This window comes from Chaetomium globosum, genomic scaffold, assembly GCF_000143365.1.
Source record: "Chaetomium globosum CBS 148.51 scaffold_1 genomic scaffold, whole genome shotgun sequence".
NCBI classification, from domain to species: Eukaryota; Fungi; Ascomycota; class Sordariomycetes; order Sordariales; family Chaetomiaceae; genus Chaetomium; species Chaetomium globosum.
Window position 1 is genome coordinate 4386885 of NT_165976.1, and position 23561 is coordinate 4410445.

The 23561-nt window shown below is 56.1% G+C and overlaps 7 protein-coding genes across 7 annotated transcripts; 2 read left to right on the forward strand and 5 right to left on the reverse strand.

Annotated features, from left to right (window-relative positions):
* Positions 1–766: 766 nt before the first annotated feature.
* Positions 767–3697, reverse strand: CHGG_01427 (uncharacterized protein; the record flags this gene model as incomplete). The annotated part of the gene is made up of 2 exons (XM_001220647.1): positions 767–2605; positions 2783–3697. 2 exons carry the CDS (start codon positions 3695–3697, stop codon positions 767–769), a joined length of 2754 nt encoding a protein of 917 aa, XP_001220648.1.
* Positions 3698–6847: 3150 nt separating this feature from the next.
* CHGG_01428 (uncharacterized protein) lies at positions 6848–9215 on the reverse strand (the record flags this gene model as incomplete). The annotated part of the gene is made up of 2 exons (XM_001220648.1): positions 6848–8112; positions 8987–9215. The coding sequence occupies 2 exons, from the start codon at positions 9213–9215 to the stop codon at positions 6848–6850; spliced, it is 1494 nt and encodes a 497-aa protein (XP_001220649.1).
* A 265-nt stretch (positions 9216–9480) lies between these two features.
* CHGG_01429 (uncharacterized protein) lies at positions 9481–10287 on the reverse strand (the record flags this gene model as incomplete). The annotated part of the gene is made up of 1 exon (XM_001220649.1): positions 9481–10287. One exon carries the CDS (start codon positions 10285–10287, stop codon positions 9481–9483), a length of 807 nt encoding a protein of 268 aa, XP_001220650.1.
* Positions 10288–11235: 948 nt separating this feature from the next.
* CHGG_01430 (uncharacterized protein) lies at positions 11236–11808 on the reverse strand (the record flags this gene model as incomplete). Its single annotated transcript, XM_001220650.1, has 3 exons — positions 11236–11512; positions 11575–11703; positions 11759–11808. The coding sequence occupies 3 exons, from the start codon at positions 11806–11808 to the stop codon at positions 11236–11238; spliced, it is 456 nt and encodes a 151-aa protein (XP_001220651.1).
* Positions 11809–13002: 1194 nt separating this feature from the next.
* Positions 13003–13625, forward strand: CHGG_01431 (40S ribosomal protein S16; the record flags this gene model as incomplete). The annotated part of the gene is made up of 3 exons (XM_001220651.1): positions 13003–13054; positions 13114–13313; positions 13461–13625. 3 exons carry the CDS (start codon positions 13003–13005, stop codon positions 13623–13625), a joined length of 417 nt encoding a protein of 138 aa, XP_001220652.1.
* Positions 13626–15883: 2258 nt separating this feature from the next.
* On the reverse strand, positions 15884–16724 carry CHGG_01432 (uncharacterized protein; the record flags this gene model as incomplete). Its single annotated transcript, XM_001220652.1, has 4 exons — positions 15884–16292; positions 16393–16412; positions 16481–16553; positions 16675–16724. 4 exons carry the CDS (start codon positions 16722–16724, stop codon positions 15884–15886), a joined length of 552 nt encoding a protein of 183 aa, XP_001220653.1.
* Positions 16725–19590: 2866 nt separating this feature from the next.
* CHGG_01433 (uncharacterized protein) lies at positions 19591–23367 on the forward strand (the record flags this gene model as incomplete). The annotated part of the gene is made up of 3 exons (XM_001220653.1): positions 19591–19859; positions 20000–20063; positions 20134–23367. 3 exons carry the CDS (start codon positions 19591–19593, stop codon positions 23365–23367), a joined length of 3567 nt encoding a protein of 1188 aa, XP_001220654.1.
* Positions 23368–23561: the final 194 nt, after the last annotated feature.

Here is a 23561-nt window from a genome sequence, read left to right on the forward strand (position 1 = left end):
TTCTTCTTGTACTTCGCGTTTCGCATATGCCATGCAAATTTGACCAACACCCAAGACAAGTGAGTATGAGGATGGGGCCCCTTTCTGATGTGACATCCAAAGCCCGAAGTGACAAAACCAAACAAACCCGAATCCAAAGCGAGACAGCAGAACGCAGTCGCATTACAAAAGGGTATCATCTATACAGATGCCGAACAGAAGAGAAACGAAGGCCCAAACCAGAAGTTCTCCTCCCGCCAAACAAAAAACGAACTGAAACCCGCGCAAACCAACCGAAAGAAGGAAAACCCAGCTGAAAATGCCCATCCCATGATCCCACACCTCTCCCAAGCATGAATCAGAAAAAAAGCTTTCTTCTTCTTTCTTCCCCTTCCCATCCATCCCCTTCAAGATATCATCAAACGTGCTACCCCCCACCCAATCGAATCACCCGCCACCATGGTGATGATGACCCTGACCCGGCGCGGCGCCCGGCCCCAGGTTCGACGGTTCCCGCTCCCCCCATGCCCCATGCCCATACCCGCAAGCCCCCCATAACTCGACTTGCGCGGCTGCCCCCCCAGGGCCCCCCAACAAGATAATCCCCCCCCACCACCAAACTGCGACAGATTCGCCGCCGACCGACTCGCCCGCAACCCCAACTGATACACATCTCCCCCACCAAGCCCAACCCCCCCAGGCCCAGGACTCCCCGGCCCTGCACTCCCCGTCCCACTCCCACTCCCATTCGCACCCCATCCCCCACCGCTCGACATACTCCCCACGCTCAGCACGCGCGAGCCGCGGTCAAACGCCGACGCCGCCGGGACAGCCGGCATGGGCAAGGGCTCGAGACCGATGGCGATGCTGGCGCGGAAGGCCTGGCGTGCGCGGTCGTTGGTCGAGCCGCTGCGGGGGCGGAGGTGCGGCGAGGAGGTGGGGGTGGAGTGGTGTGTGGAGTTGTGGGTGGTGGGGTTGAGGTTGGGGTGCAGGCTGGGGGATTGGGAGCGGTGTTGTTGTTGGTGTTGGTGGGTTTGTTAGGGGGGGGTGGGGCGGTGGTGGTGATGGGGGAGGTTGTGGTGGCGGGTGAGGTGGTGGAGGATGGGTCCATCTCGTGGAAGCCGGCGCGCGGGGGGTGGAGGGGCGAGGTTTGTTCGGTGAGAGCGGTGGTGGTGGTGGTGGTGGTGGGAGGGGCGCCGGCGGCGATGGCATCCCATTCTTTGGCGGCCAGCCAGCAGTGGGAGCGCATGTAGATGCCTTCGACTGAGAACATGACCACGTCCGCAGAGAGCTCGACCATGTTGGAACTGCCGGTTTGGAACCACATCTTGCGGGTCTGGCCGGCGTCTTCGGTCCAGGGGGGGTTGCCTTGTGGCGCCTGGCACAAAAAGTCTTCGACGCCTTCGGTGTAGTGCAGGCCGGGAGCGTCGACGACCAGCATGGGGAGGGACTGGATGACGACGTAGAGGAACAGCCAGTTGCCGATACGCTGGTCGGCGAGGTCGGCGGGGTTGGTGCCCTTGGATTCTTTGAGCTCGAACTCCTTGTAGGCGACTAGGAAGGGGAGGGTGAGGGCGTCGGTGTCGATGTTGCGGGATTTGATGAGAATGAGCTGGAGCTCGTGGGGCTGTAGGGCCTTGCTGTACTTGGCTTGCTTTTTGGCGGGGAGGTCGTGGTAGTTCTCGTAGATTGCCGTCATGCTCGGCAGCTTGGGGACGTCGAAGGGGATCGGCGGCAGCACGGGGGGCGACGACTTGTCAAACTCGCCGAGGACCCTGCGGAGGGCGGAAATGGAAGCTTCGGCGGGCGTCTTCTTGCTATCGTCGTCGGAGTCGTCATGCCCCTCCCCGATAACACGGGGTGTCATGGACTGCCGATCCACCAGAAGATCGTAGAGGGCGCAGAAGTCCGAGTAGAGGATCTTCAGGCACTCCCGGTTCAGCCCGCTCTGCGAGAAGTGGTTCTTCTTGCTGCGGGCCCGCGGCGGCCAGTTGCCAAAAAGGCCCTTGTAGTAGCTGAGGACGAAGCTCTTCATCTTGGCGAAGGAAGTCCGCCATTCCTTAAACCTGACGTTTTTGTACTCCTCGGACGAGGTCGAGTTGGCGGTGCCGGAGAATAGCGAGGGGAACTCAAACGCCTCGAGTCGCGTGTTGACGCTGGCCTGGCGGTTGGCCAGGTCCAAATGTGCGCGGTCCATGCGCTGGCGGGTGCTGACCGAGATTCGGTCGTAGAGAGGCGACTTGAGCTCGAGGAGATACTCATATTTGCCCACGGCATGGGCAAACGCCTCGTTGTAGAGGTTCCACGACTTGATCTGCTCCGCCAGGATGAGCGCCTCGAGCGTCTTCTCCCGGCTGTGGCGCACATCGGCGATGCCGGTCTGGTCCATAAACAAGTCGAAGGCCCTGTCGACCGATTCGCCAAAGGAGGAACCATCGAAGCTGCAGAAGTTGAACCGCCGAAGCAGACCAGCGACCTGGAGCACGGCGGCAAACAGGGTCGAATTCTCGGATGTGCCTACAAGGGGCTGGTGCGTCAGGAGCGCGAAGAGGTTCCGCGCGGCGACAAGGCGTTCGAGGTCAGTGTTGCCGAGGGGGAGATACAAATGGCCTTCGGTCACGGGACCCTCGGCCGGTGCAACGTCGAGGTATCCAGCATTGTGAGACGTCGAGGCCCATCATCTCCGTCACTAGGAGCTCAACCAAGACTGCCGACGGGCTAAATATGTGATCTGCAACTTTGAAACTGGGCCCGCGATCGCTCCCCTTGGGGTGCAGGTACACCAGGACGTTACCTGACTCACTCCATAGTTCAGGCACCTGCATGCGGTTAGCGTTTTGACCGAGCACGACAACTCTCCTGCAATGGGAGATGGTACCTTCTCCCCATTCACCAGGGGCGCGATGTTATAGTCGACTTGGTTATCTGGCGACATAACCCAGGCGCCACGGGGCATGGGCTTAGTAACATCCGAGCTAGCTCTCGATCGGGCGCCCGGAAACCAGCTTTTCCTCTTCCGCTTGTCGGCGATGATGGGGGGGCTACCCTCGCTGGGGGGCTTCAACAAAGACCCGCTTTGGATTGGGTTAGAGACTGCTCGCGAGGTGTCGACCGCGGCATCACGGACGACCGGGGGCTGAGCCGAGACACTGCGACCACGCGGGTTCGGATTCGGAGACAGTTGCCGGGGCTGAGGCTGGTTCGGCTGGAGCCTTGCCCTCGACGGGGGACGGTCGGGTGACGGGCTCCTGTCGGCTCTCCTTACACTTGGGGGCGTTGCCTGGGTTGATGTGACGGCCGGTACGCGGGCTGGCGTACCGAGCTTCTTGAGGAGGGTGGGCGGCGGTGGTGGCGGGCCAGTAGGCATGGCTGGTATCTTGTGAAGCTTCCTGGGCGGCGAGGACTCAAGAGGGGTGTTTTCGAAGAGCGGCGCGCTCTGTTCGATGGGCGACAAGGTTGTTGACCCGGGCCCCGACCCAAAGCGGGAAGACGACTTGGAGTCGGCGCTCGTCCTGGCGGTCGCTGTCGTCATTGTCGGTACGGTACTGGTCGGCGAGGTATAAGAGGAGGTCGTCGAGCTTGCCGGAAGGGGCTTCCGATTGATCTCCGGGGATTGCGGCCCTGAGCGAGATGTGAGCTTTGGAAGAAACGAGGTCAACAGCCCTAAACGAGGCCGCCGCTTCTCCATTTTTGCCCCCGTCCCCGTCGCCGTCGCCATTGTATTGACGAGGTCTTGTCTTTGTTTATGCTCTTTCCTTTTCTTGGCCCTGCTCTTCTTCACCTTGTTCTTAGGGGGAGCAATGCGCCCGCCTGCGTCAACCACACCTTGAGCTCTGTCTTGGAGATTTCAGAGTGTGGTGATTCAGCAAGCTTGCAGCCCTCTTCTCTCTCTTTTTTTTTTGGAGTTTGGGGGGGTGTGTGACAGTGATCCGCAAGAATTCTTTGCTTTCTTTCTTTCCGCCTCTTGCACAACTCTCGGTGACGGGGCCCTTCTCAGTACCTCGCAGCAGCGGGGTTTAAGGCGACGGGGGTGTGAACGGCAGAAGGGGGGGCCCTTGCGAGGTGCTGGACGGGGCGGTTTGGCACTTACTCGGGAGCATTGTAGGTAGACGGTATGTCTCGGACTGCGCGATCCCAGACACGATCGTACAGCTGAATCTCTTGGTGCTTCTTTGGTGATCGACAGCCGGAGGGCCGAGGGAGGAGGATCGAGCGCAGGGGAGGCGTTGTCCCGACAAGCTGAGCACGAATGGTGGATCGTTAAATGACCCATGTGGAGGTGTTTGAGCAAGCCCGCGGGGGTTCCGTGGGTGACAGCTTGCACGCTTTGCTAGGGAGTGGGAGCGGCAGGGTTTCCTAGCTTCGACTGGTGTCATGCAGGGCTGGCTGAAGTGTATTCAGTCTTGGGTGACAGGGATGGGGATGTTCATCAGTCTGATGGGCTGTTCTTGAAGAGAGGCGTGTACAAGTAACTAGCGTGGTGTATGTATGCTTTACTTCGTGCTCGTTTGTTGTTGAGAGAGAAGGATGCCGCTGATGCTGCAACAATTCAATAGCATCATCAAAGAGTAGCTAGGCAGCAGGCAAAGCCAAAATGATGTGCAGGGGAGCCCGATGGCAAAATCAAAACAAGAACCCAACAGACGGATCCAAGGAGAAGCAACAAATCAAAGACCGAATCTGGCGGCCGAAGACCCGGGTCTGGTGTGCTCCAACTTTTCATCCCCGATCCCCGACCCGACCCAATGAACCTGGTTAGGTATTGAGCACCCCAGCTTGCCCAGCACCCGTCTTTCCGTCTTTCCCTTGCTGTGCACCCACCCATCGCTTCGGCTCAGCCGCAAGCAACCCGATGGGATGACTCCCACATGGCGGAGCTTGCTTGTGCAGACAGCTTTGTGCCTGTCTGCTGAGGGGAAACGCGGGTTGTCAGGATCGAATTGTGAAATTTGGGGCTGGAAGGGGAAAGAGAAAAAAAAGCCAACAACGCGCATAACGTCATTTCGCTGGGCTTTTTTGGGAACTTGCATGGGTCTTGCCTGTTTCAGACAAGCGTTAAGGTTAAAGGGTCGTTGCAACCCACCAAAGATCCCCAGGTTCAACGGGGGCTTTCGCTGCACTCCTGCGGCGATGAGAGAAGCTCTAGAAAACTTGGCGATTCAACAAAGTTGTGCTACCCCGGATTCTACATTCCGAGTTCAGTGTTGGTCACGATACGAAGCTGACCATATTCCAAACGCCATAATAAAGGAAATTTATTCAGTCGGCCGCTCTTGCAGCGCATAAAGTAGCACGGGCAGCAAGCGGCATCCCTCAAACGCCCGAAGATCGCATTTCGAAGTCTCCCCACCGCAACCGCAGCGATCCGCATCCTCCACCGCACCGCCACGGGCCACGTCAGGGAACCGTTGGGAGCCGCGGCTTGGAATCTTACGGCGTGTCGGAGCGATGCATAACCGCGGGGCCACTCTCTCAGTGAGCGGTTAAAATTCAAAAGCGGCTTGATGACAGACGCCCAGAGGATTCGGGTGCCGAAACCCCTCATCGGTGATGAGCTGACCCGCGTTGGTCGTTGTCGAAACAGTCGCTCAGCCGCAAACCCGGTCTCCGAGAGGTTTCCCTCTCTACTAGATGCTCTTGAGGATTTGTTTCTGTGTTTCTCGCATTTCGACCTGTAAAACGGCCCGAGGTTCGGACTTCTGGCCACTGCGTTCTCAACAAATAAGCGAGGTGCATTTCGTGTAACATGTCCACGAGTCTTAAGAGTTGTCAGGCTTTCTCTGGCGCATGGCTGGACCTCGCGCCTATGATGATGCCAAACACAGTCATCCTGTTAACAACATTTATAGTGGGTTACTATACGTGTCAACGACCCGCTGTGAAGGATTCTGGCCCCCATCCGGCAGCTGAGCTTCCCCAAGCTCCCATCCCTGACCTGCTCAATACCAAGAGCATATTATGATTCCACTGAAAGGAAACATAATTTTTAAACGCGGCTCGCGGCCCCTCGAGGGAACACCCGGGAAATCCACCATGGCCCACTCCAATAATGGGGTTCGAGCTCAGTAGGCAACGGTGAAACAGCGGCGCAAGGAACTAGTGTGGACGACTGGTGGTCTCACGCGGCAGGCGTGTCGAGTCCAACCATGGACATTTTGAAATTGGTATACGAACCGGCCAATACCTCCCATTTCTGTCTAGCTCTAGTAGTACACCAAGCCCATTTACACAATACACCCAAGATCTGCCTGAGGAGGCTGCCCATCGCAACCTATTCCCAGACCTCACCATAGAAACAGTCCGCAAAATCCAGGTATCGTCCCGTTACCGAGAGATTTCGCGGACAGGGGGACCCTCGCCTTCAGCATGAGGAAGACTTGTCGGCCCAAGCCCAACTCGCGCTGCTCAGCCGACCAGCAAGAAGCGAAAATGGTAAAAATAGAAAGGAAGGCTTCTGGCCGGAGCATCCGTTTGCTCTCACCCAATAAGAAGCAAAACAGCAGCTAAGGCGGAAAAAAAAGACATCGCACCTTTGACCAGCGCCACCATATTCCCCCTATATCACACCGCCAGCTTGTCCATCCCAGCCCAGATTCCCAGGTCATCAATAGTAAAAAAAAACGCAACAAAAAAGCACCATCTATATGATGTCGCAAGACATAAACGAGAGGAAGAAACCAAAAAAAGGGGGCACAAAACGAAGGCAAGAAGCGAAACAAAAAACAACCCACCAACTCCACAGAACATAAGCCGCTGGTCATTAGATCCCACTCTGCCTCGCCTCACCCCATGCCGATCCCATACGATTCCATCCCATCCCACCCGCGCAATTCCGCGCGAGCCGCTCACCTCCCATACCATCCCTCACCTACGGCTGATATGGCTTGTACCCCGGATACCCACCGGTCCCACCACCGAGCTCAGCCGGCGGGCTCGGCTGCCGATAGCCACCGGCGTTGACCGGGCTTGTGGTGGTCGCGATGGGGGCCTGCGGGCGGCTGTACCCCGACGTGAAGTCGAACCCGCCCTCGTTCCGCAGCGGCGTGGGCGAGCTGACGGGCGAGTGCATGCCGTTGCCGCCGCTGTGGTTGGAGTACTGCCTCTGGGGCGGCGCGCGCGAGCCGCCGTAGGGGTTGCTGGTCTCAAACCCGGCCTGTTGCTGCGGGGCCGGGGAGCGCCGGGGGTCGGGGCCGCCGCCGCCGAGGTAAGGGGTGTCGTAGACCCCCGCGCCTTGGGGTACGGGGGAGTGGCGTGCTCCTCCGGCGCCATACGGGCCTCGTGGGGCGGGGGATCGTCGTGAGTCGGCCCCGTAAGGCCCTTGGGGTGCGGGCGAGCGTCGCTGGTCGGCTCCGTAGGGTGAGGGGTCCATCGCGTGGGGGGTGTGGTGACGTGCTATGCCGTAGCCTTGGTTGCTTTGGGAGTCGTAGTTGTCATACGGTTGTTGGTGGGGGGCACCTCCATAGTTGTCATAGCTGCCCTGGGCTCCGGGATCGGGGTAATCGTGAGTTTGCCCGTATCCGTTGTTGTGTCCGTCGTTGTATCCGTTGTTGAAGGCATGCGGTGAACGTCGCCCAGGACCCATGGCTGCGCCGGCCATCCCGTACCCTGAGTTCGGCTCGTTATAGGCCATACCTGGTTGGTTGTATGCCGGAGCACCTTGGGAGTATGGGTCGTTGTTGTTGATAGCGCTAGCAGCAAAGAACCCGTTGTTGCCCCCTGGCGGCCCATACGGACTTCGGTTGACCGGCGAGCGCGATCCGTGTGGAGAAATTGCCCCAGCAGCTCCGCCCGCCAGGGCCGCGCCGGCAGCTTGTCCACCCGCTTCGGGTTTCTTTAGGGCGTTCATCTCGACCGCCTCTTCCTCAAGGTACACCTTCTTCCGCTCGGCGCTTTCCCACTCAGGCATTTGGGGTAGGGAGTCGTCGTCCTTCTTGCCTCCGGCGTCAAACTCGGCGAACTGAGGGAATGCCGGTCCTTTGGAAACCCGCGCCGCTGTCGAACGGCTATCGAAACCAGCATGCATCGGTTCTTGTGCCTTGTATCCGTTGGTTCGGCGGGATATAGGGTTCGTCGAGATACTTGTGCCGGCTGCCCCTCGGTGGATCGCAACACCCGCAACAATTGCCGCAGCACCTGAGGCATTGAAAGCATGAGCAGCAGCAAGAGAGCCCGCAGCATAGGCATCGAATCATGCACCAAGCTACCCCGAAGATGATCAAACCGCCGATGATTATGAGCGCAATGACCGGCCATCTGGCTTGTTGTTAGCGCCACGACATCGCCGCCGAATGGATTAAGGAGAGACCTACTTGCAGTAGTTGACCTGCATGCAATTATCCCAGCTGGAAAAAGCCGTCTTCACATCCGTGATCTGCCCTTCGAGGTCTCTCCTCGCGAGCGCGGGTCGCAAACTGGCCACTAACAGATCTAAGAAACCCCTCCGCAAACTCCTCTCCATCGCCACGTTGACTGACGGCATCTTGCCTCTCGGCTGTCCGGCCTCCTGCTAGTCGGCAAGCAAGTCCCAGAATATCGAGGTGAGCGATCAATAAACGTGATCCGCACTCGTATAAACTATCGAACGATATCGTTATCCGGCGAGAACTACAGCGCCATTGCTAGACCAGCCGTCGCTTGTGTATGATCGTCTTGCGCCCAATGGCGTCCCGGCCGCGATTCTCGGAAATCTGCTGTCGGTTTCGAAACGCGGCAGAACATAAAAGTCGGAGATCTGATGGGCCGATGCTCGAAATGATATTCCTAGTCGTGAAGTACAAATAACGGATTGTAGAAAGTGTTTCGTAAATGGCAAGAAATGTGTCAAATGATTGATGTAAATTGGCACAAGGAAGCGAGAGAAAGCAAATTCGAAGTGTATTCGATACTGGGACTCGAACTTCAAACGAGGGTGAGGCCGAGTCGTACAAAACGGGAGGAATCGGGCAATTGCCGCCAACACCCAAGATATTGCCAACGAAAGGCCAAAGGAGTGGCTGTCCCGTCTCACCTGTGGATGAGATGAAACTAAGGTGTGTAGGAAGGGAGGCAGTCAAGTCAGCCTGACGAAAAAAGAGGGAGCGCGAAATGCGTCCCGCACTGCCGCCCTGGCAGAGGAAAAGTGCGGGCGCATGAGACGAACACCCGCACGGCATTGGCCCGCCGGCTTCCCCCCCTCGTTCATCTTCGCTTCTGCAAGGTACCAACGGCTTCAAACCCCTGCAACAGGGGCCAACCATTTTGGGGGATCGTCCATGTCCACTAAATCAGTGCAGATTCCCCCTAATGCGGACAGATTGCGTGGCTATCTGGGAGTGAAGATGAGCGCTGCAGCGCTGTTCGCAATGGTTTTTATCTCGAAGGCATGTTGTGTCGGCAATTTACCTCTATCGCATTTTTCCCACCCCCATCCCTTATAACAATGTTTCCGAGGACCTGGCACCAGCCGGTCAGTTGGGCGAGTTGCTATGCTCAACTTCTAAAGTCCAACATAAAAACTCGTACTCATACCTCAACCGTCTTATCACCGTCGAAACCCTCGCTCTGAGCAAAGTAATATCCCCTCTGGTTCGCTACCAACCTCAACGGGCCCGCGCCATCCTCTCGATCAACTACAAAATCGCAATTGTAATGCGTATGCCCAAAAGCCCAAAGTTTGACCCTGCCGCTCTTGAAGCACTTCTCCTGGGATAAGTCGGTTGCGAAGGCACTCGTGACCGGGCTGCTGGCGTGTCTGGGATCACTCGCACGAGCATGCAGAGTTGGGCTCCAGTGCGAAAAAATGACGATGTTGGCGTGGGAATCCTCGAGCTCAGCGACCTGTGCATTGAGCCAAGACAGATCCCGTTTGTGCCTGTCGTTGTGCGCTTCCACATCCCACTTGTCCGTCTGGAAAAAGTCGTTGAGGCCCATGCTGACTGCCATCTGGCTTTCGGGCGGAATGTAAGAAAAGAGGCTGCAGCCCAGAATCACGGTGTTGGTTTCCGGTAGCCGCAAGACGCCACGGTCGAGCAGGATAAACTCGCCGAGCGACGCATCCTTGCGCGCCTTCGAGTCCTCTTGAAAAGCCCGAAGAAGATCGAGGGTTTCGGGCCAGTTGGAACCGTACGCCTCGTGATTCCCGGGGACGAGCATTACAACCCGAAACTTCTGGAGTTGTCGAGCTAGAAACTTGAAGAAGTCATCTTTGTGCGCCGCGACATTCCCAATATCGCCGAGTAAGGCGAGATGCGGCGCTCTGGGCTCAATGTCGAACACATCGTATGCTTTAGGGGCCTCCAAGTGCAGGTCGGAGAGGATCTGGATGGCCATGTTGCGCGAGAACCTGCGGGTGTGTAATTGTAAAACAGACGGTTTAAGGACGCAAGCAAGGGGATTGATTCTACTGTCTACCTCATACAAATAAATATGTCTTGGCGGGGTTGGTTGGTTTAATAAGTAGTGTAAACAAAGCGGAACAAATATTGGGACGAAGAGGGGAAAGTAACAGATGTCATTCCTGACATTTTGCGGGTAATAGTCAGGTACGTTCAGTTTACTCACGGCAGGACAGTTTGTTGAAATAAAACGGCCATATACCTACAATAAGAAAAGGATGATTCCTCGTATCTGGATAACCACCCAAGTCTCGGAGACGGAGAGTGAGATGGCGTCGTTCAAGCACTGCGACTTGGTTTACCAACAACTCAGTTACCTCCTTAACTGCGCACTAAGATCGTGGGTCTGGGGGCGTGGGGATGAGCGTATGTGGAACGAAAAGAAAGCCATTCGGAAGTCCCAAAGTCTACTTTTCAATTTCATTAACTCGGTGTCTTTCATTCTAATTTATCCTGCCAAGCCTGCTCGGTTTTCTTTACCTTTTTCTTTTCTCTTGGGTTCTTTTGGTCGGCTCTTTTTGGTCAGAGGTGGTTACATGATTCAGCAACCTCGCCGCGTTGGTCTGATAGCACGGGCCTGCCGACGTCATGGACACCAGGAACTTTGACCCATGGCTCGCTGACCCAGGGAAAAATCGGTAGTACCGCTATTACGTCAAATAGGTAGCAGACAAGACAGTACAAGAACCTGGTAATAAGCCACAGATACAAATAAAAGCCCCATCCCATTATTCACGCCGGGATGCCGCGTGAACCGATCCATAGGCAGCTCCCCAAGCATATCAACGCAGTCCCATAACGTCGATGCCCCTTCCCGAGTTAAAATAGCGGATATGGCCTCCGCCAGCTGAACCCCCTCCTTACACCCTTGTCTCAATCCTATTTATTTGGTGTTGGTGGTCGGCGGAGGTCCCGGGGGTGGCGCATATTCGGGTTCGGGACCGCGGTGGTACGCACTCTGCGGTTGCTGCAGTTGAATGCCCTCTTGGTTGCCGGCGTAATACCCATCGCCCGAGCCATATTTGTAACCGCCTGGGGGTCCTTGATCTTGAGCCGAGTATTGCGGTGGCGGAGGGTAGTAAGGAGGTGGCGCAGGCGCCATCCAACCCGTTCCGTACATCGGTTGAACGCCTTGTCTTCTACGACGGCGCGAGTTACGGCTATTAGGGCCGCGTTAGTAGGTTTCCAAACGCCGTGTAAACACACGCGAGGATAGACATACAAAAGACCGGCGAAGACGAGGAGTATGAAGAGAACGGCCAACCCGGCGAAGACCCAGCGTCCCCACCAGTACCATGATGAATAATAGCGACAATCACCGTCGTAATCACGATAACCGCCGCTCCCACAGCTGGAAATATTATCAGTCGCCATGGTCTGTAAGTATTGCGCCGTTTAGTACATACCCGTCCCGGCGCTTTGCTAGTTCGGCGATTTGCGCAATGAAAGGCGCCATTGTTGGATTCTTGTTCTCAACAGCCCAAAATGTTTTGGGTCGTGTTTCTCTGCGTAAAGTTGGTGGAGGGTGAGTGATTCAAGGTTGGGCGGGCCGATGGTAATCGAGAGTTGAAAGGGAAGATGTTGATTGAATGAGGTGGGAGGTTGTTGGCAAAGATATGATGCGACAAAGGCAATGAGGGACGGAAAGGTGACGTGCCGTCACTGCAGTTTCAGCACTGTGGATCAAGGTGCTTTACCGCAGCATTGGCAAGAGCTCGGCATGGCAGCACAGTGAGATTTGATAGTTAACCACACGGTGCCACGGAAGGCGTGGCACTTGGTGGCTGAGCCGGGCAAACTGTCATTCTTGTCATTGTTCTCCCAATTAGATCGCTCGAGGGAAGCTGCCAAGCAGCGGTTAAGATCTGGGCAAACCAACTGCTGACTTTTTTCCCGTTCAAGCTGTCTTACCGACGGTACGAAGTACTTTCAACTAATCTGTCGACAGTGCGAACCCAACACTGGCGCCTGAGGCGACTCGGGTAGCGCTGATCTCATAGGTACCCATCCAAGAAGTTGAGAGGCGCAGGGAAGCTCTGCCACGCTTCCATCTTGCCATTTCGGACGGCTTTCTCGTGCAGTGCCGGAGAGTTCAAGTCCCGCTGACAACCACAGCCTAACTACTGAACTTGGTATACGCATGGGGCTGGAGATACGGACAGGGGGTGGGAGTACGCATGCCGACACGGACCCCGCATACGCAAGTTTGGGAGAGGCGCAATGCCGCCAACACCTCGTGGCCCTCGATGATGGATACGATTTTCCTCTTTCGGTAGAGTGATTCCCGAGATTAAGAGTTGAAGGCTTATGTTCATTTGGGAGCCATGATAATTTGCGATCGTTAAGATTGAGAAACCCAGCTCGGGACCCATTTGGCCGTGGCTCACATCCGCCGGCGCCGGTGCTGCTGGGGATGGTGCTGCCAGAACGAGAACGAGAATCGAGAAGACTGGACTTGGCCTGTGCCGGGCTCCGAGGACCCCACTCGGCCTGCAACTCCAGCCACTTCTTGGGACTTCAGCCACAAAGGTACAGCCACGTGACTGCCGCTAGCCCCATCTTGATTTCCCCTCCACACACAAATTTTGGAGCAGGAGAAAAATCCAGCCCCGAACTAACAAACAGGAAGGTATCCCGCCATCACGTCAAAATGGCTACCACCCAGGCAGTTCAGGTGTTCGGCAAAAAGAAGAATGCCACAGGTACGGATTTTAGTTTCGAGCGAAGCACATCGGTCGACCGGTCTCTGACAATCTCGCAGCCGTCGCGCGCTGTGTGCAGGGCAAGGGCCTGATCCGGGTCAACGGCAAGCCGCTCAAGCTGTTTGCCCCCGAGATCCTCCGGGCGAAGCTCTACGAGCCCATCCTCATTCTCGGCACGGACAAGTATGCCGAGGTCGACATCCGCATCCGCGTTACCGGTGGTGGACACACTTCGCAGGTCTACGCGACGCGCCAGGCTGTACGTATTCCCGGGTCCTCTTGCGCAATGAGGTTGAAGAAAAATGCTAATTCGACGTTTTGTAGATTGCCAAGGCCATTGTCAGTCCCCGAACATAGCGGCTCGATCCGCGCTGAGAAGAAAGCGAATACTGACTGGGAACTTTAGGTCGCCTACTACGCCAAGTACATCGATGAGCACTCCAAGAACCTCCTCAAGACCGCTCTTATCCAATTCGACCGCAACCTCCTAGTCGCCGACCCCCGGCGTTGCGAGCCCAAGAAGTTTGGTGGAAAGGGTGCCCGTGCGAGGTTCCAGAAGTCCTATCGTTGATCGGTTTTTTGGTCATGTTGGGAAGCGGGGACTTGCGTGGACACGGACGGCGTTCGGCATTGCATTGATCAGCTACGAGTCGATATTGGCCTCCGACGATGGCCTGCTGAGGTGCACGTTTATGGCGCCTCGGGAGATAGGAATAAGACTCGAGTCTATCTGGCCCCCACACGATACTCCTCGCGGGTTCATGCGTGGATCATGTGAATATGGGAAACGGGTGTCTGGGGAGGATGGGAATCGTGGAAGCAGTAGAGCAGCTCGAGTGACCGTCTGGTTTGCCCGCGCCGGGTGGGAATACGATCGGTGTTTCTCCATTCCGGATGTCCAGAACAGTGCAGACCCAGACTAGGGGGTTATAGTGATACTTGAAGAGTTTCACGGGTTCCTGATTATTGTTCAGTTCACCATACCCTCGGATTATTTCGACAACCTGTGGACGACCGACACGAGACACCGCGCTGGAGGGATCATACAACGTGATAATGTGCTTTGACTGCGGATGCCGCGACCACAATTATAGCAATCATCCGGCAACGATGTGATCACCAAAAAGCTGTCCTCGAAGACTGACCCTGGGTCCCCAGCCAAAGTTCCCCACCACAGGACCGGAAGAAGAACGGTATCGAGATGTAGTCCGACAGATCATGTGCGCTATTTGACCACGGCAGAGATATGAATCGTGCACAGCAAAGATCCCGAGAAGCCGGTCTTCAGCCTCGAAGGTCAAAGATCTGGAGCTTTTCTGTAAAAACGCCCACACGGCGACTTCACATCTGAAAACAACCCCGTTGTTATTGGCCGCTTGCTACGGAATTGGGAGGTTGCGTATGTCTACCCACGGTGACGCTTCTCAGGTTGCCAATCGCTTTTGTGTGCATCTCACTGTTGTTAGGGATTATAAGATGCAACACTGGGCCCGCTCGAAGACTCGGGCTCCATGCGCAGGGATAGACAGTGTAAATACAGAGATCCCTTCCCACCAACCATTCGGCCGTCAAGAAGCAGGAGGCGTTTGAGGTTCTCAGCACAGCACCGCCAAATGGCATGACAACTAATGTCGACCACACCTTGAAATAATATGACTTCGGTGTGAATCCACTCTTGCTTTGCCCTGTCTTGCCCGGTTGCCCGGTTGCTTGGGTTGACTGCTTGCCCCCCTCCGTGTGCCGGCGCCTGTCTTGTCGACGGATGGATTCTCCAAGCAAAGCAGCAGCCAATGATACCTTCACACGTCAATGGCCGGAAATGGTCCGTGTGTAAGTCCAGGACTTGACCTTGCGCGCTCTCCCCTCGTTGTTCCGGCCTCTCCTCTTTCGTATTCTTTCTTCAAATCACCGTGGTGAATATCATTTTTATTTCACGCGTTGCGCTCTCTTTTTCGCCTGGTTTAGGCGTAAATTTGGCATCTTGTCCAGACGCTTGAGCGACATGCCCAACACGGTTCAGGCCCAGCTTGGTGGGGCTTCACCAGGTGTTCATCCCTCGCTCAGCAAGAGCGCTCGCACGCTGCTGCGATTGAACAGGTTTAGAACTGACCCTGGTGCTGGTTCAATCTCAATCATATCATTTCGTCTCGTCATGTTCTTTTCATCAGGAGTTTTCAACATTTATTGTCATCAAGATTAAGCGTTGCTGCTGAGAAAAATCATCGAGGAACAAACTACCCGCACCTTGCACACCGAAAACCCTCACTTCCTTTCCGTACCTGTCCTTGTCCTGTCATAACGTATTTCAGAAACACCGTTCTCTGAAAGCGTCCTCAAAATTTCCGTCCTCATTCCTGCGAGTGGCAAGCGCCACTTGTAGATGCTGGGAATCATGCCCGGCCTTGCGGCTCCCATCTGGGCTCGTCTGACGACGGCGGCGTTCAGTCCTCGTCTCAAAGGTGAGCTGTATTGTGCTCAGTGAAACGGTACGAAGCCTGCCGGTCGAAGGATAACATTGACCTTGTCGCAGACTTTCAACGCCATCGGATGGATAAGAGAGGGGGTGGTGTTGAGAAAAGAGTTGGTCGTCGCCGGCCGATAATCGAATGTCTTTTGCCCCGAAAACTGCGTCGATGATATGGAGAGAGGGAAAAAAAAAAGAAAAAAAAGACAAGAAAACAAAAACAACAAAGCAAACCCCGAAATCCCAACTGCACCGCAAACCAAGCCGACCTGGTGTCCCGAAACACCATGCGAATCCGAATCCCGCCGAACGTTGGGTATCCAAAACAAGACGCGCGACGATAAGCCCGCAAGGGAACGACAAGCTCACCGATTGGCAAACTTCATCAACCATTGCAAGACGGCCTCGAGATTCGTTTCTTCCTTAGCCGAGATGCCATAGCACGAGACCTCGCGGTGCGCGACATTTTTCAGGTCCATGGCGTCGATCAACTCGTCCACCGAGAGCTTGTTGGGCAGGTCCGACTTGTTTCCGAGTACAAGGAGGGGGATGCCCTCCAGGGCCGGTTGGCTCATTAGCGAGTGCAACTCTTCGCGGGCCACGGGGAGCAGGTGTAGGTCGGCAATATCGACGATAAAGACAATGGCGTTAACGTTGCGGCAGTACCTCTCCCACATTGGTCTGAAGCGGGGTTGGCCACCCAAGTCCCAGCACTTGAGTGTCACATGCCCGCGTTGCACCCGCTTCATGTTGAAGCCGACTGTGGGAATGGAGCTGCAAAAGAGGAGGTCAGCCGGGGCGAAAACTTAGGAGGGGTGGGGAGGATTGGTCTTGGTGACACTGGGAGAGGATGTGGAAAAAGGGCGTTGCTTACTCGATCGCGAACTCTCCGCCCTGTCGACGAGGAAATCGGTGTCAGCCCTTGCGATGCATCAGGGTCGAGCGGTCCGCCATTTACTCACCGAAATTACACGGAGAAGCGAGGTTTTGCCAGCATTCTGCAATCCGATCATGGTCACATCCATTTCGGTCGCCCTGCATCGGATTAGCCTTTCGACCCCAGGTATCGCGGGCGATGCGCTGCCGATGCGATGCGGCCCGGTAGTGCCCCGCAGCTCGGCGGCGCGGGGGAGGTGCATGGCAGCCAAAAACTCACCAAAACGTCCGCAACAACCAGTCGTACACTTTTCTGAATAGCCCCGCCATGGTTGTCGAGGGCCACGCCGTGGTCGGGAGGGCTGGAGGGGGTTGAAGGAGTTGGGGGACCAGGTTGGGGCGCGTGTCAAGGCCGAAAAGTCGCGCAGGCGATTTGCGGGTTGAGGTATTCTCGAGAGCGTCGTTCGGGTCCGGGGTGACGGGGAGAGTTGATGGATGGGCGGTGACAAGTCTCAGCCGGGACCAGTTTAAATATTCTGCGCCGAGACTCGGCGGCCGGGCGTAGGATTATGAATAAAAAATGTCTCGTATGGCGCGTGTCCCGGTAGGGGCTTTTGCAATTTCGTAAGAAATAGGAACTGGAATAAAGCAGGTTCCTGTTTGTGATCGGTGAAGAGCAAGACGGGGGCAGGCGTGGGTGAGCAAGTGACCAGGCCCACCAAGCAAAGATGCTGCCGGGGAACACAAAATCCAGGTAGGTAACTGTTGTGCAAGTCAAGCTGTGGCCCGTGCCTTGGTGCGCAGGAATATGATGGATGTTAAACAACGAGCGGGCGGTTAGCACTTAGGACCCCGGGTGTGGAGCGCCGAGACGGCGAAGAGCGGTGGAAGTTGTCGGCAAGACGAGACGATCGGCTGTGATCACGGACGAGGGTGCGGCGGCTCAGGACTCCCCAGGTTGCAGTCACAGTCAGTGCTGAGACCTCGAGCCAAGCGGCGGCAGCGGCAGCGGCTGTGTGGCAGGGTACGGCGGCGTCAAGTGTAAGTAAGGTAGCAGAGAAGAGCCGTAGCCAGGAGGGTCGTATCGCGCATCAGACAAGAGAATGGGGAGCGCAAGGAAGGCCCGGATCTGCAAGGAGTTGCTGCAGGAGGCTGCCGCTGTGGATGCTGCAGGGACCTGGATACTTTTGTGCCCGGAGACCTAGCCGATCTGAGATGAGATGTTGAGATGAGATGTCGTTGCTGGCTTTCTTGCTTCTGTGGGCCTGGCCCTGCCCTTGGAGCGACTGTTTAGTCTGGGTCTGGGGGGGGTGGGCGTCTCTGGTGAATGACCGACAATACTTGGCGATTTGTATTGCCTGTCCGAGCTGCTGGTGCAACGGTTGCGCTATCGCTGCTGTTCTAGCCCAAGCCCCGAAGTCCAAGACTTTGGTGGAGATAGATGATGGGCGGCCTGTGCTATTTATCTGGAAGAAGACGAACAAACGCCTCCGTGACAGTGGTTGAACGGGTTGGGGAAGCAGCGGCCACCAACAGCGGGGTCACAGGCGTTCGAGTGATTGGGCCATCAAAATCAACCCAGGAGCTCTGGTCAAGGGTTCCCCACGCCCAGAAAACCAATGGCCGCAACCGAGAGAATTGAAGGGAGCAGGTTTATGGCGTCCTGCAAAGTGCTGGACTTGAGGCCAATGATGAAACCGATCCAACTCCAAAAGCAAGCGCCTCCGATTTTGGGGCGGCCGCGGCAGATCCATAGCTAACTAGGTAGTTATCGGGCCGGGCTCTTGGGATGTCAATCGTTGTGCCGTGCATGTAAATCCCCAGGCTGGCCGGGGTCCATTACCTACCTACCTAGGTAGCTCTGGATGCATCCATGGGTGGAGTCCGCCGTCGCTGAAGCACATCTCAGCTTGTGGAGGGAATCTGCCTCGGGCAGTTCCATTCATCGAGGCAGAGTATCAGTTCTCCATAACTGCGAATACCTACTATTCTAGACATAATCTGTATACCAACTGAGCGTTACACACACCCCTCACGGAAATGCAAGGTCGAAGTCGGACTTTGACTGTCGGCCCTGTGGGCTGCACGTCGTCTTTTCGGACCAGGCTGCCTCAACATGGTTGGCTGCTGCAGCCCGGGGCCTTTCTTTGGGGCTGAGGTGGTTTGGATGCCGACTCCACTGATGATTTTACTGGACACCAGTTGAGCATGGCCAAACCCCCACAGGGCCGCAGCTTGTCCGGCCATGGAGGTTTGGGGAAGCTGCTGCAGGAGAATCCCAGCAGAAGAGGTCTTGGTTACATCCAGATGACAGAGCATCGACAAGGCCGTTACGGTTCCTGGCCACTTATGACTGCAAAACGACAAGGAATCTCAGGTATCCAACGTCATGTAGTTCGTACAGCCATGATCGCTCGGCTCCTACCTAGGCAGGTGGTCAGAGGCAGCCCAACAGGCACCCGGATTGCTTCCGGGGTTGGTCCTGTCCCATGCACAACATCCGGTCTGTGGCCCCCAAGACTAAGCCTGAGAAACCTCGTTGTCCTCTGCTGTGACACTCATCGACTGACCCACGCACCCGACAACCACCGAGTTCTCAAAGCCACAGGTCCCGAGCCCTTCACAGCGGCGCAACGAATCTTTAGTTAGCAGAGAGGGCAACGGAACAAGGCGACGCGTCCATCGAGGCTACTGACTCATGCTAAAGAGTATTTTTGAATGGTAGAATATATCTTGACTCGAGAACTGCTTTACTGTAGGAAAAAGGGCGCTGATGGGATTGCGCCAACCGTGTTTTTTCGTCATTGCTACTGGCGGTTCTCGATACAAGCCCACGGCACCTTACTTTACCTAAATTACTCCAATTGCCGGCCGAGTGGGTAAACTCACGAACTAAAAGGCCCACAAAAATGATACCCCACCACGCCCACCAAACTAATGGCGGGCCTAGCAGCTCCTCGATAAGCGATAAGGAAGGAAAAAAAAGTTACCCAAACAGACGATTAAACTTGTCAATTGAAGTTATTCGCAGCCTGAACGATACCCAGACCTGTCCCCCTTCCAGCCCGCAAAGACCTAGTAATGAACGGGAAATAAACAGTCGTCAGATTGAACGAGGGGTTGCCGTTAGACACTGAGGCAGCGCGATCCCATTCTAAACTGCAAGAATTGCTTTTCGTTTCAGGAGTACGCTAAGATGGCCCCCGAACGCACCAACACATCGTGGGACCACGAGTACAATACTCTTCGCCGCGAGAAGCTCTTCCGAAACCCCCCAACAGACCGAACCGCCTATCCCGCCCTCCAGCTCGCTGTTGATCCCCACATCGAGTCGTTCAATGCGCTCTTTCGAACCGACGGGAAGCCCGGCCTCCTCGACCATGCGCTTGCCGAAATTGGGACCAAGACATTTCTGGATGGAGATGACCGGGCAGCGCCTGCGAACAAGAACAAGTTGACAATACGGTACAAAAGCGTCACGCTCCAGCGATCCCAGGTTCCTGCCATCCAACAAGTTCGCCAAAAGGCGCGAGATTTTCTCGGCTCGAGTGCAGAGAACGACACGTCTCTTACCGAGGGAAACTCACGGCTGTTCTCGAGTACAGCATCAACGGTGGCGAACCACAAGAGTTTGTCCGCGAGCTGGGCCAGATGCCCATCATGATCAAGGTAAGCCACTGCACTTCCCCTCGGTCAGAAGATGCGGGAAGTAGGTTCTGACGCGCCGTCCTCGGCTTAGTCCAACAAGTGCCACCTAGAGAACAATTCCCCGGCACTTCTTGTGCAGAGGAAAGAGGAATCCGAGGAGCTAGGTGGATACTTTATTGTCAACGGCATCGAAAAGATTATTCGTCTGCTCCTGGTCAACCGAAGAAACTTCCCGCTGGCCATCATCCGCCCGAGTTTCACGAACCGTGGACCCTCATACACGCCGTACGGTATCATAGTAAGATCCGTTCGACCAGATGAAACCTCACAGACCAATGTGCTCCACTACCTGAACGACGGCAATGTCACGTTTCGATTTTCTTGGAGAAAGAACGAGTATCTCGTACCAGTCATGATGATACTGAAGGCCTTGATCGAGACGAACGACCGGGAGATTTTTGAGGGCCTGGTCGGTCCACCCAATTCAAAGGGTATCGAGAACACATTTCTGACGGACCGTGTCGAACTCCTCCTCCGCACCTACAAGACATACGGCCTTTACACCAAGACACAGACTCGGGCGTATCTAGGGGAGAAATTCCGAGTCGTGCTCGGTGTCCCCGAAACTATGTCGGACTACGAAGTCGGTACGGAATTCCTCCGGAGGATTGTTTTGGTCAACCTTGGCTGCGTCGATGTAACCGAGGAACAAGATCTCGACAAGTTCAAGATGCTGCTCTTCATGTGCCGGAAACTATACGCACTGGTTGCCGGCGACTGTGCGGTTGACAATCCCGACGCCGTCCAAAACCAGGAAATCCTACTCGGTGGCTTCCTGTACGGTATGGTGTTGAAGGAGCGTCTCGACGAATTGTTGTCCGTCTCACTCAGGTTAGCATTGCGCGACTATTTGAGGAGGAACCCGTCCCAGTCTTTTACTTCGTCCGGCTTCACGAAAGACTTCCCCATTGCCATATTCAGGAGGACGAATGAGAACCTCGGAAATGCACTGGAGTACTTCCTCTCTACGGGTAATCTCCAGAGTCCATCAGGTCTCGACTTGCAACAGACATCGGGTTTCACCGTGGTGGCTGAGAAACTCAATTTTCTGCGTTTCATAAGCCACTTCCGCATGGTTCATCGTGGTAGTTTCTTTGCCCAACTGAAAACCACGACTGTCAGAAAACTGCTGCCGGAGTCTTGGGGCTTCCTGTGCCCAGTACACACCCCTGACGGCTCGCCCTGTGGATTGTTGAATCACATGGCCCACAAGTGCAAGATCATCACGGACTCGGTGGACGTATCCGCCGTCCCAGGAGTTGCCATGGAGCTGGGGGTGAATGACTACTCCTCCGCCGCTACCAGCGAGAGTGTCGTGGTGATGCTTGACGGTAGGATTATCGGCTGGTGTACTCCAAATGCCGCTAAAGCCGTTGCCGACAACCTACGGCGCTGGAAGGTGGAGGGCGGCCACGGTATCCCCATACTCCTAGAGATCGGCTACGTGCCCCCATCCAAGGGTGGGTCGTACCCCGGTATCTACATGTCTTCGCAGTCGTCTAGGATGGTCCGGCCCGTCAAGTATCTTCCCCTTGGAAAGGAAGACTTTGTCGGTCCCCACGAGCAGCCATACATGTCCATCGCCTGTACCGATGGCGAAGTCCTTCCAGGTGACTCGACACACGTCGAGTTCGACCCTACCCACATCCTCTCCATCCTAGCAAACATGACCCCCTTTTCCGACTTTAACCAGTCGCCTCGCAACATGTACCAGTGTCAGATGGGGAAACAAACAATGGGTACACCAGGGACTGCCCTCCGGCATCGGACGGATAACAAGATGTATCGCCTCCAGACAGGCCAGACACCTATTGTCCGCGCTCCCCTGCACAACACGTATGGCTTCGACAACTTTCCCAACGGTATGAATGCCGTGGTCGCTGTCATCTCGTATACGGGTTACGACATGGATGACGCCATGATCATCAACAAGTCGGCCCACGAGCGCGGGTTTGGGCACGGCACGATCTACAAGACCAAGAAGGTCAGCCTCAAGGACGACTCGAGGACGCGCACGTCCAAAACGATCAGCAAGATGTTCGGTTTCGCCCCCGGCAGCCCCGTCAGGGCGTCGGACCGCGAGATGCTCGACGAGGACGGGCTGCCCTATGTGGGACGGCTCGTTAGGGAGGGAGACATCCTTTGCGCGTGGCACACTGTCTCGGCCGATTATAGCGGGCAACTGATCAACAGGGATGGCATCACGCACTGGGAGCGATACAAGGAGGCGGAAGACGCCTTCATCGAGGAGGTGCGTGTGATCGGCAGCGACTCGGGCACCGAACCCCTGCAGACCGTTTCGATCAAACTTCGCATCCCCAGATCGCCCATCATCGGCGATAAGTTCTCGTCACGCCACGGTCAGAAGGGTGTCGCCTCTCAGAAGTGGCCGGCCATCGACATGCCCTTTTCCGAGACGGGCATCCAGCCCGACGTCATCATCAACCCCCACGCGTTCCCCTCGCGCATGACCATCGGTATGTTCGTCGAGTCCCTAGCCGGCAAGGCAGGTGCCCTGCACGGCCTGGCGCAGGATTCAACGCCGTTTAAGTTCAATGAAGAGCACACAGCGGGCGATTATTTCGGCCACCAGCTGATGAAGGCCGGCTACAACTACCACGGCAACGAGCCCATGTACTCAGGCATCACAGGCGAGGAATTCGCCTGCGACATCTACATCGGCGTCGTTTATTACCAACGGCTGCGTCACATGGTGAACGACAAGTATCAGGTGCGTACCACGGGCCCCGTAGTCCCGACGACGGGCCAGCCTATCAAGGGCCGCAAGAAGGGTGGCGGTATTCGTGTGGGAGAGATGGAGCGCGACGCGCTACTGGCGCACGGCACAGCTTTCTTGCTGCAGGACCGCCTGCTGAACTGCTCCGACTACTCCAAGTCGTGGATTTGCCGCGGCTGTGGGTCATTCCTCGCGGTGCAGCCGACAGTATCACCGTTTATTGGGAAGCGGAAGCAAGTCGGCACCGTCCGTTGCCGAAACTGTGCGCAGCGCCTGGATCAGATTGAGGGGCTGGATCTAATGAAGCTGGACGGCGAGATCTGGGAGGATGGACAGGGAGTGCAGTGGATCGGGGGTGAGAACACCGCCATGGTGGTTGTTCCGGGGGCGCTGAAGTTCTTGGATGTGGAGCTGGCGGCTATGGGTGTGAAGTTGAAGTACCGGGTAGACACCAAGGACGCGATTCGGAGGGGGCCCTTGAGGGCAACGGCACCGAAGGCGCTCCCGAACGTACCTGCGTCGGCGTAATGGAGTAACCTGTGATTTTTGTTGCAAGTAAAATAGTCAAACTGTCTAGTACTGTAGAGTCTCTCTCATGTCTCGTCTCGGCCCCCTCGGCCTTGCTATGCCTCCCTCGAGATAACGCCCCCGTCAAGGACTGGGCAACGGCACCGTTACACATGGCGAAAACAACACCAAGACATCACCCTCGCGAGCAGAGC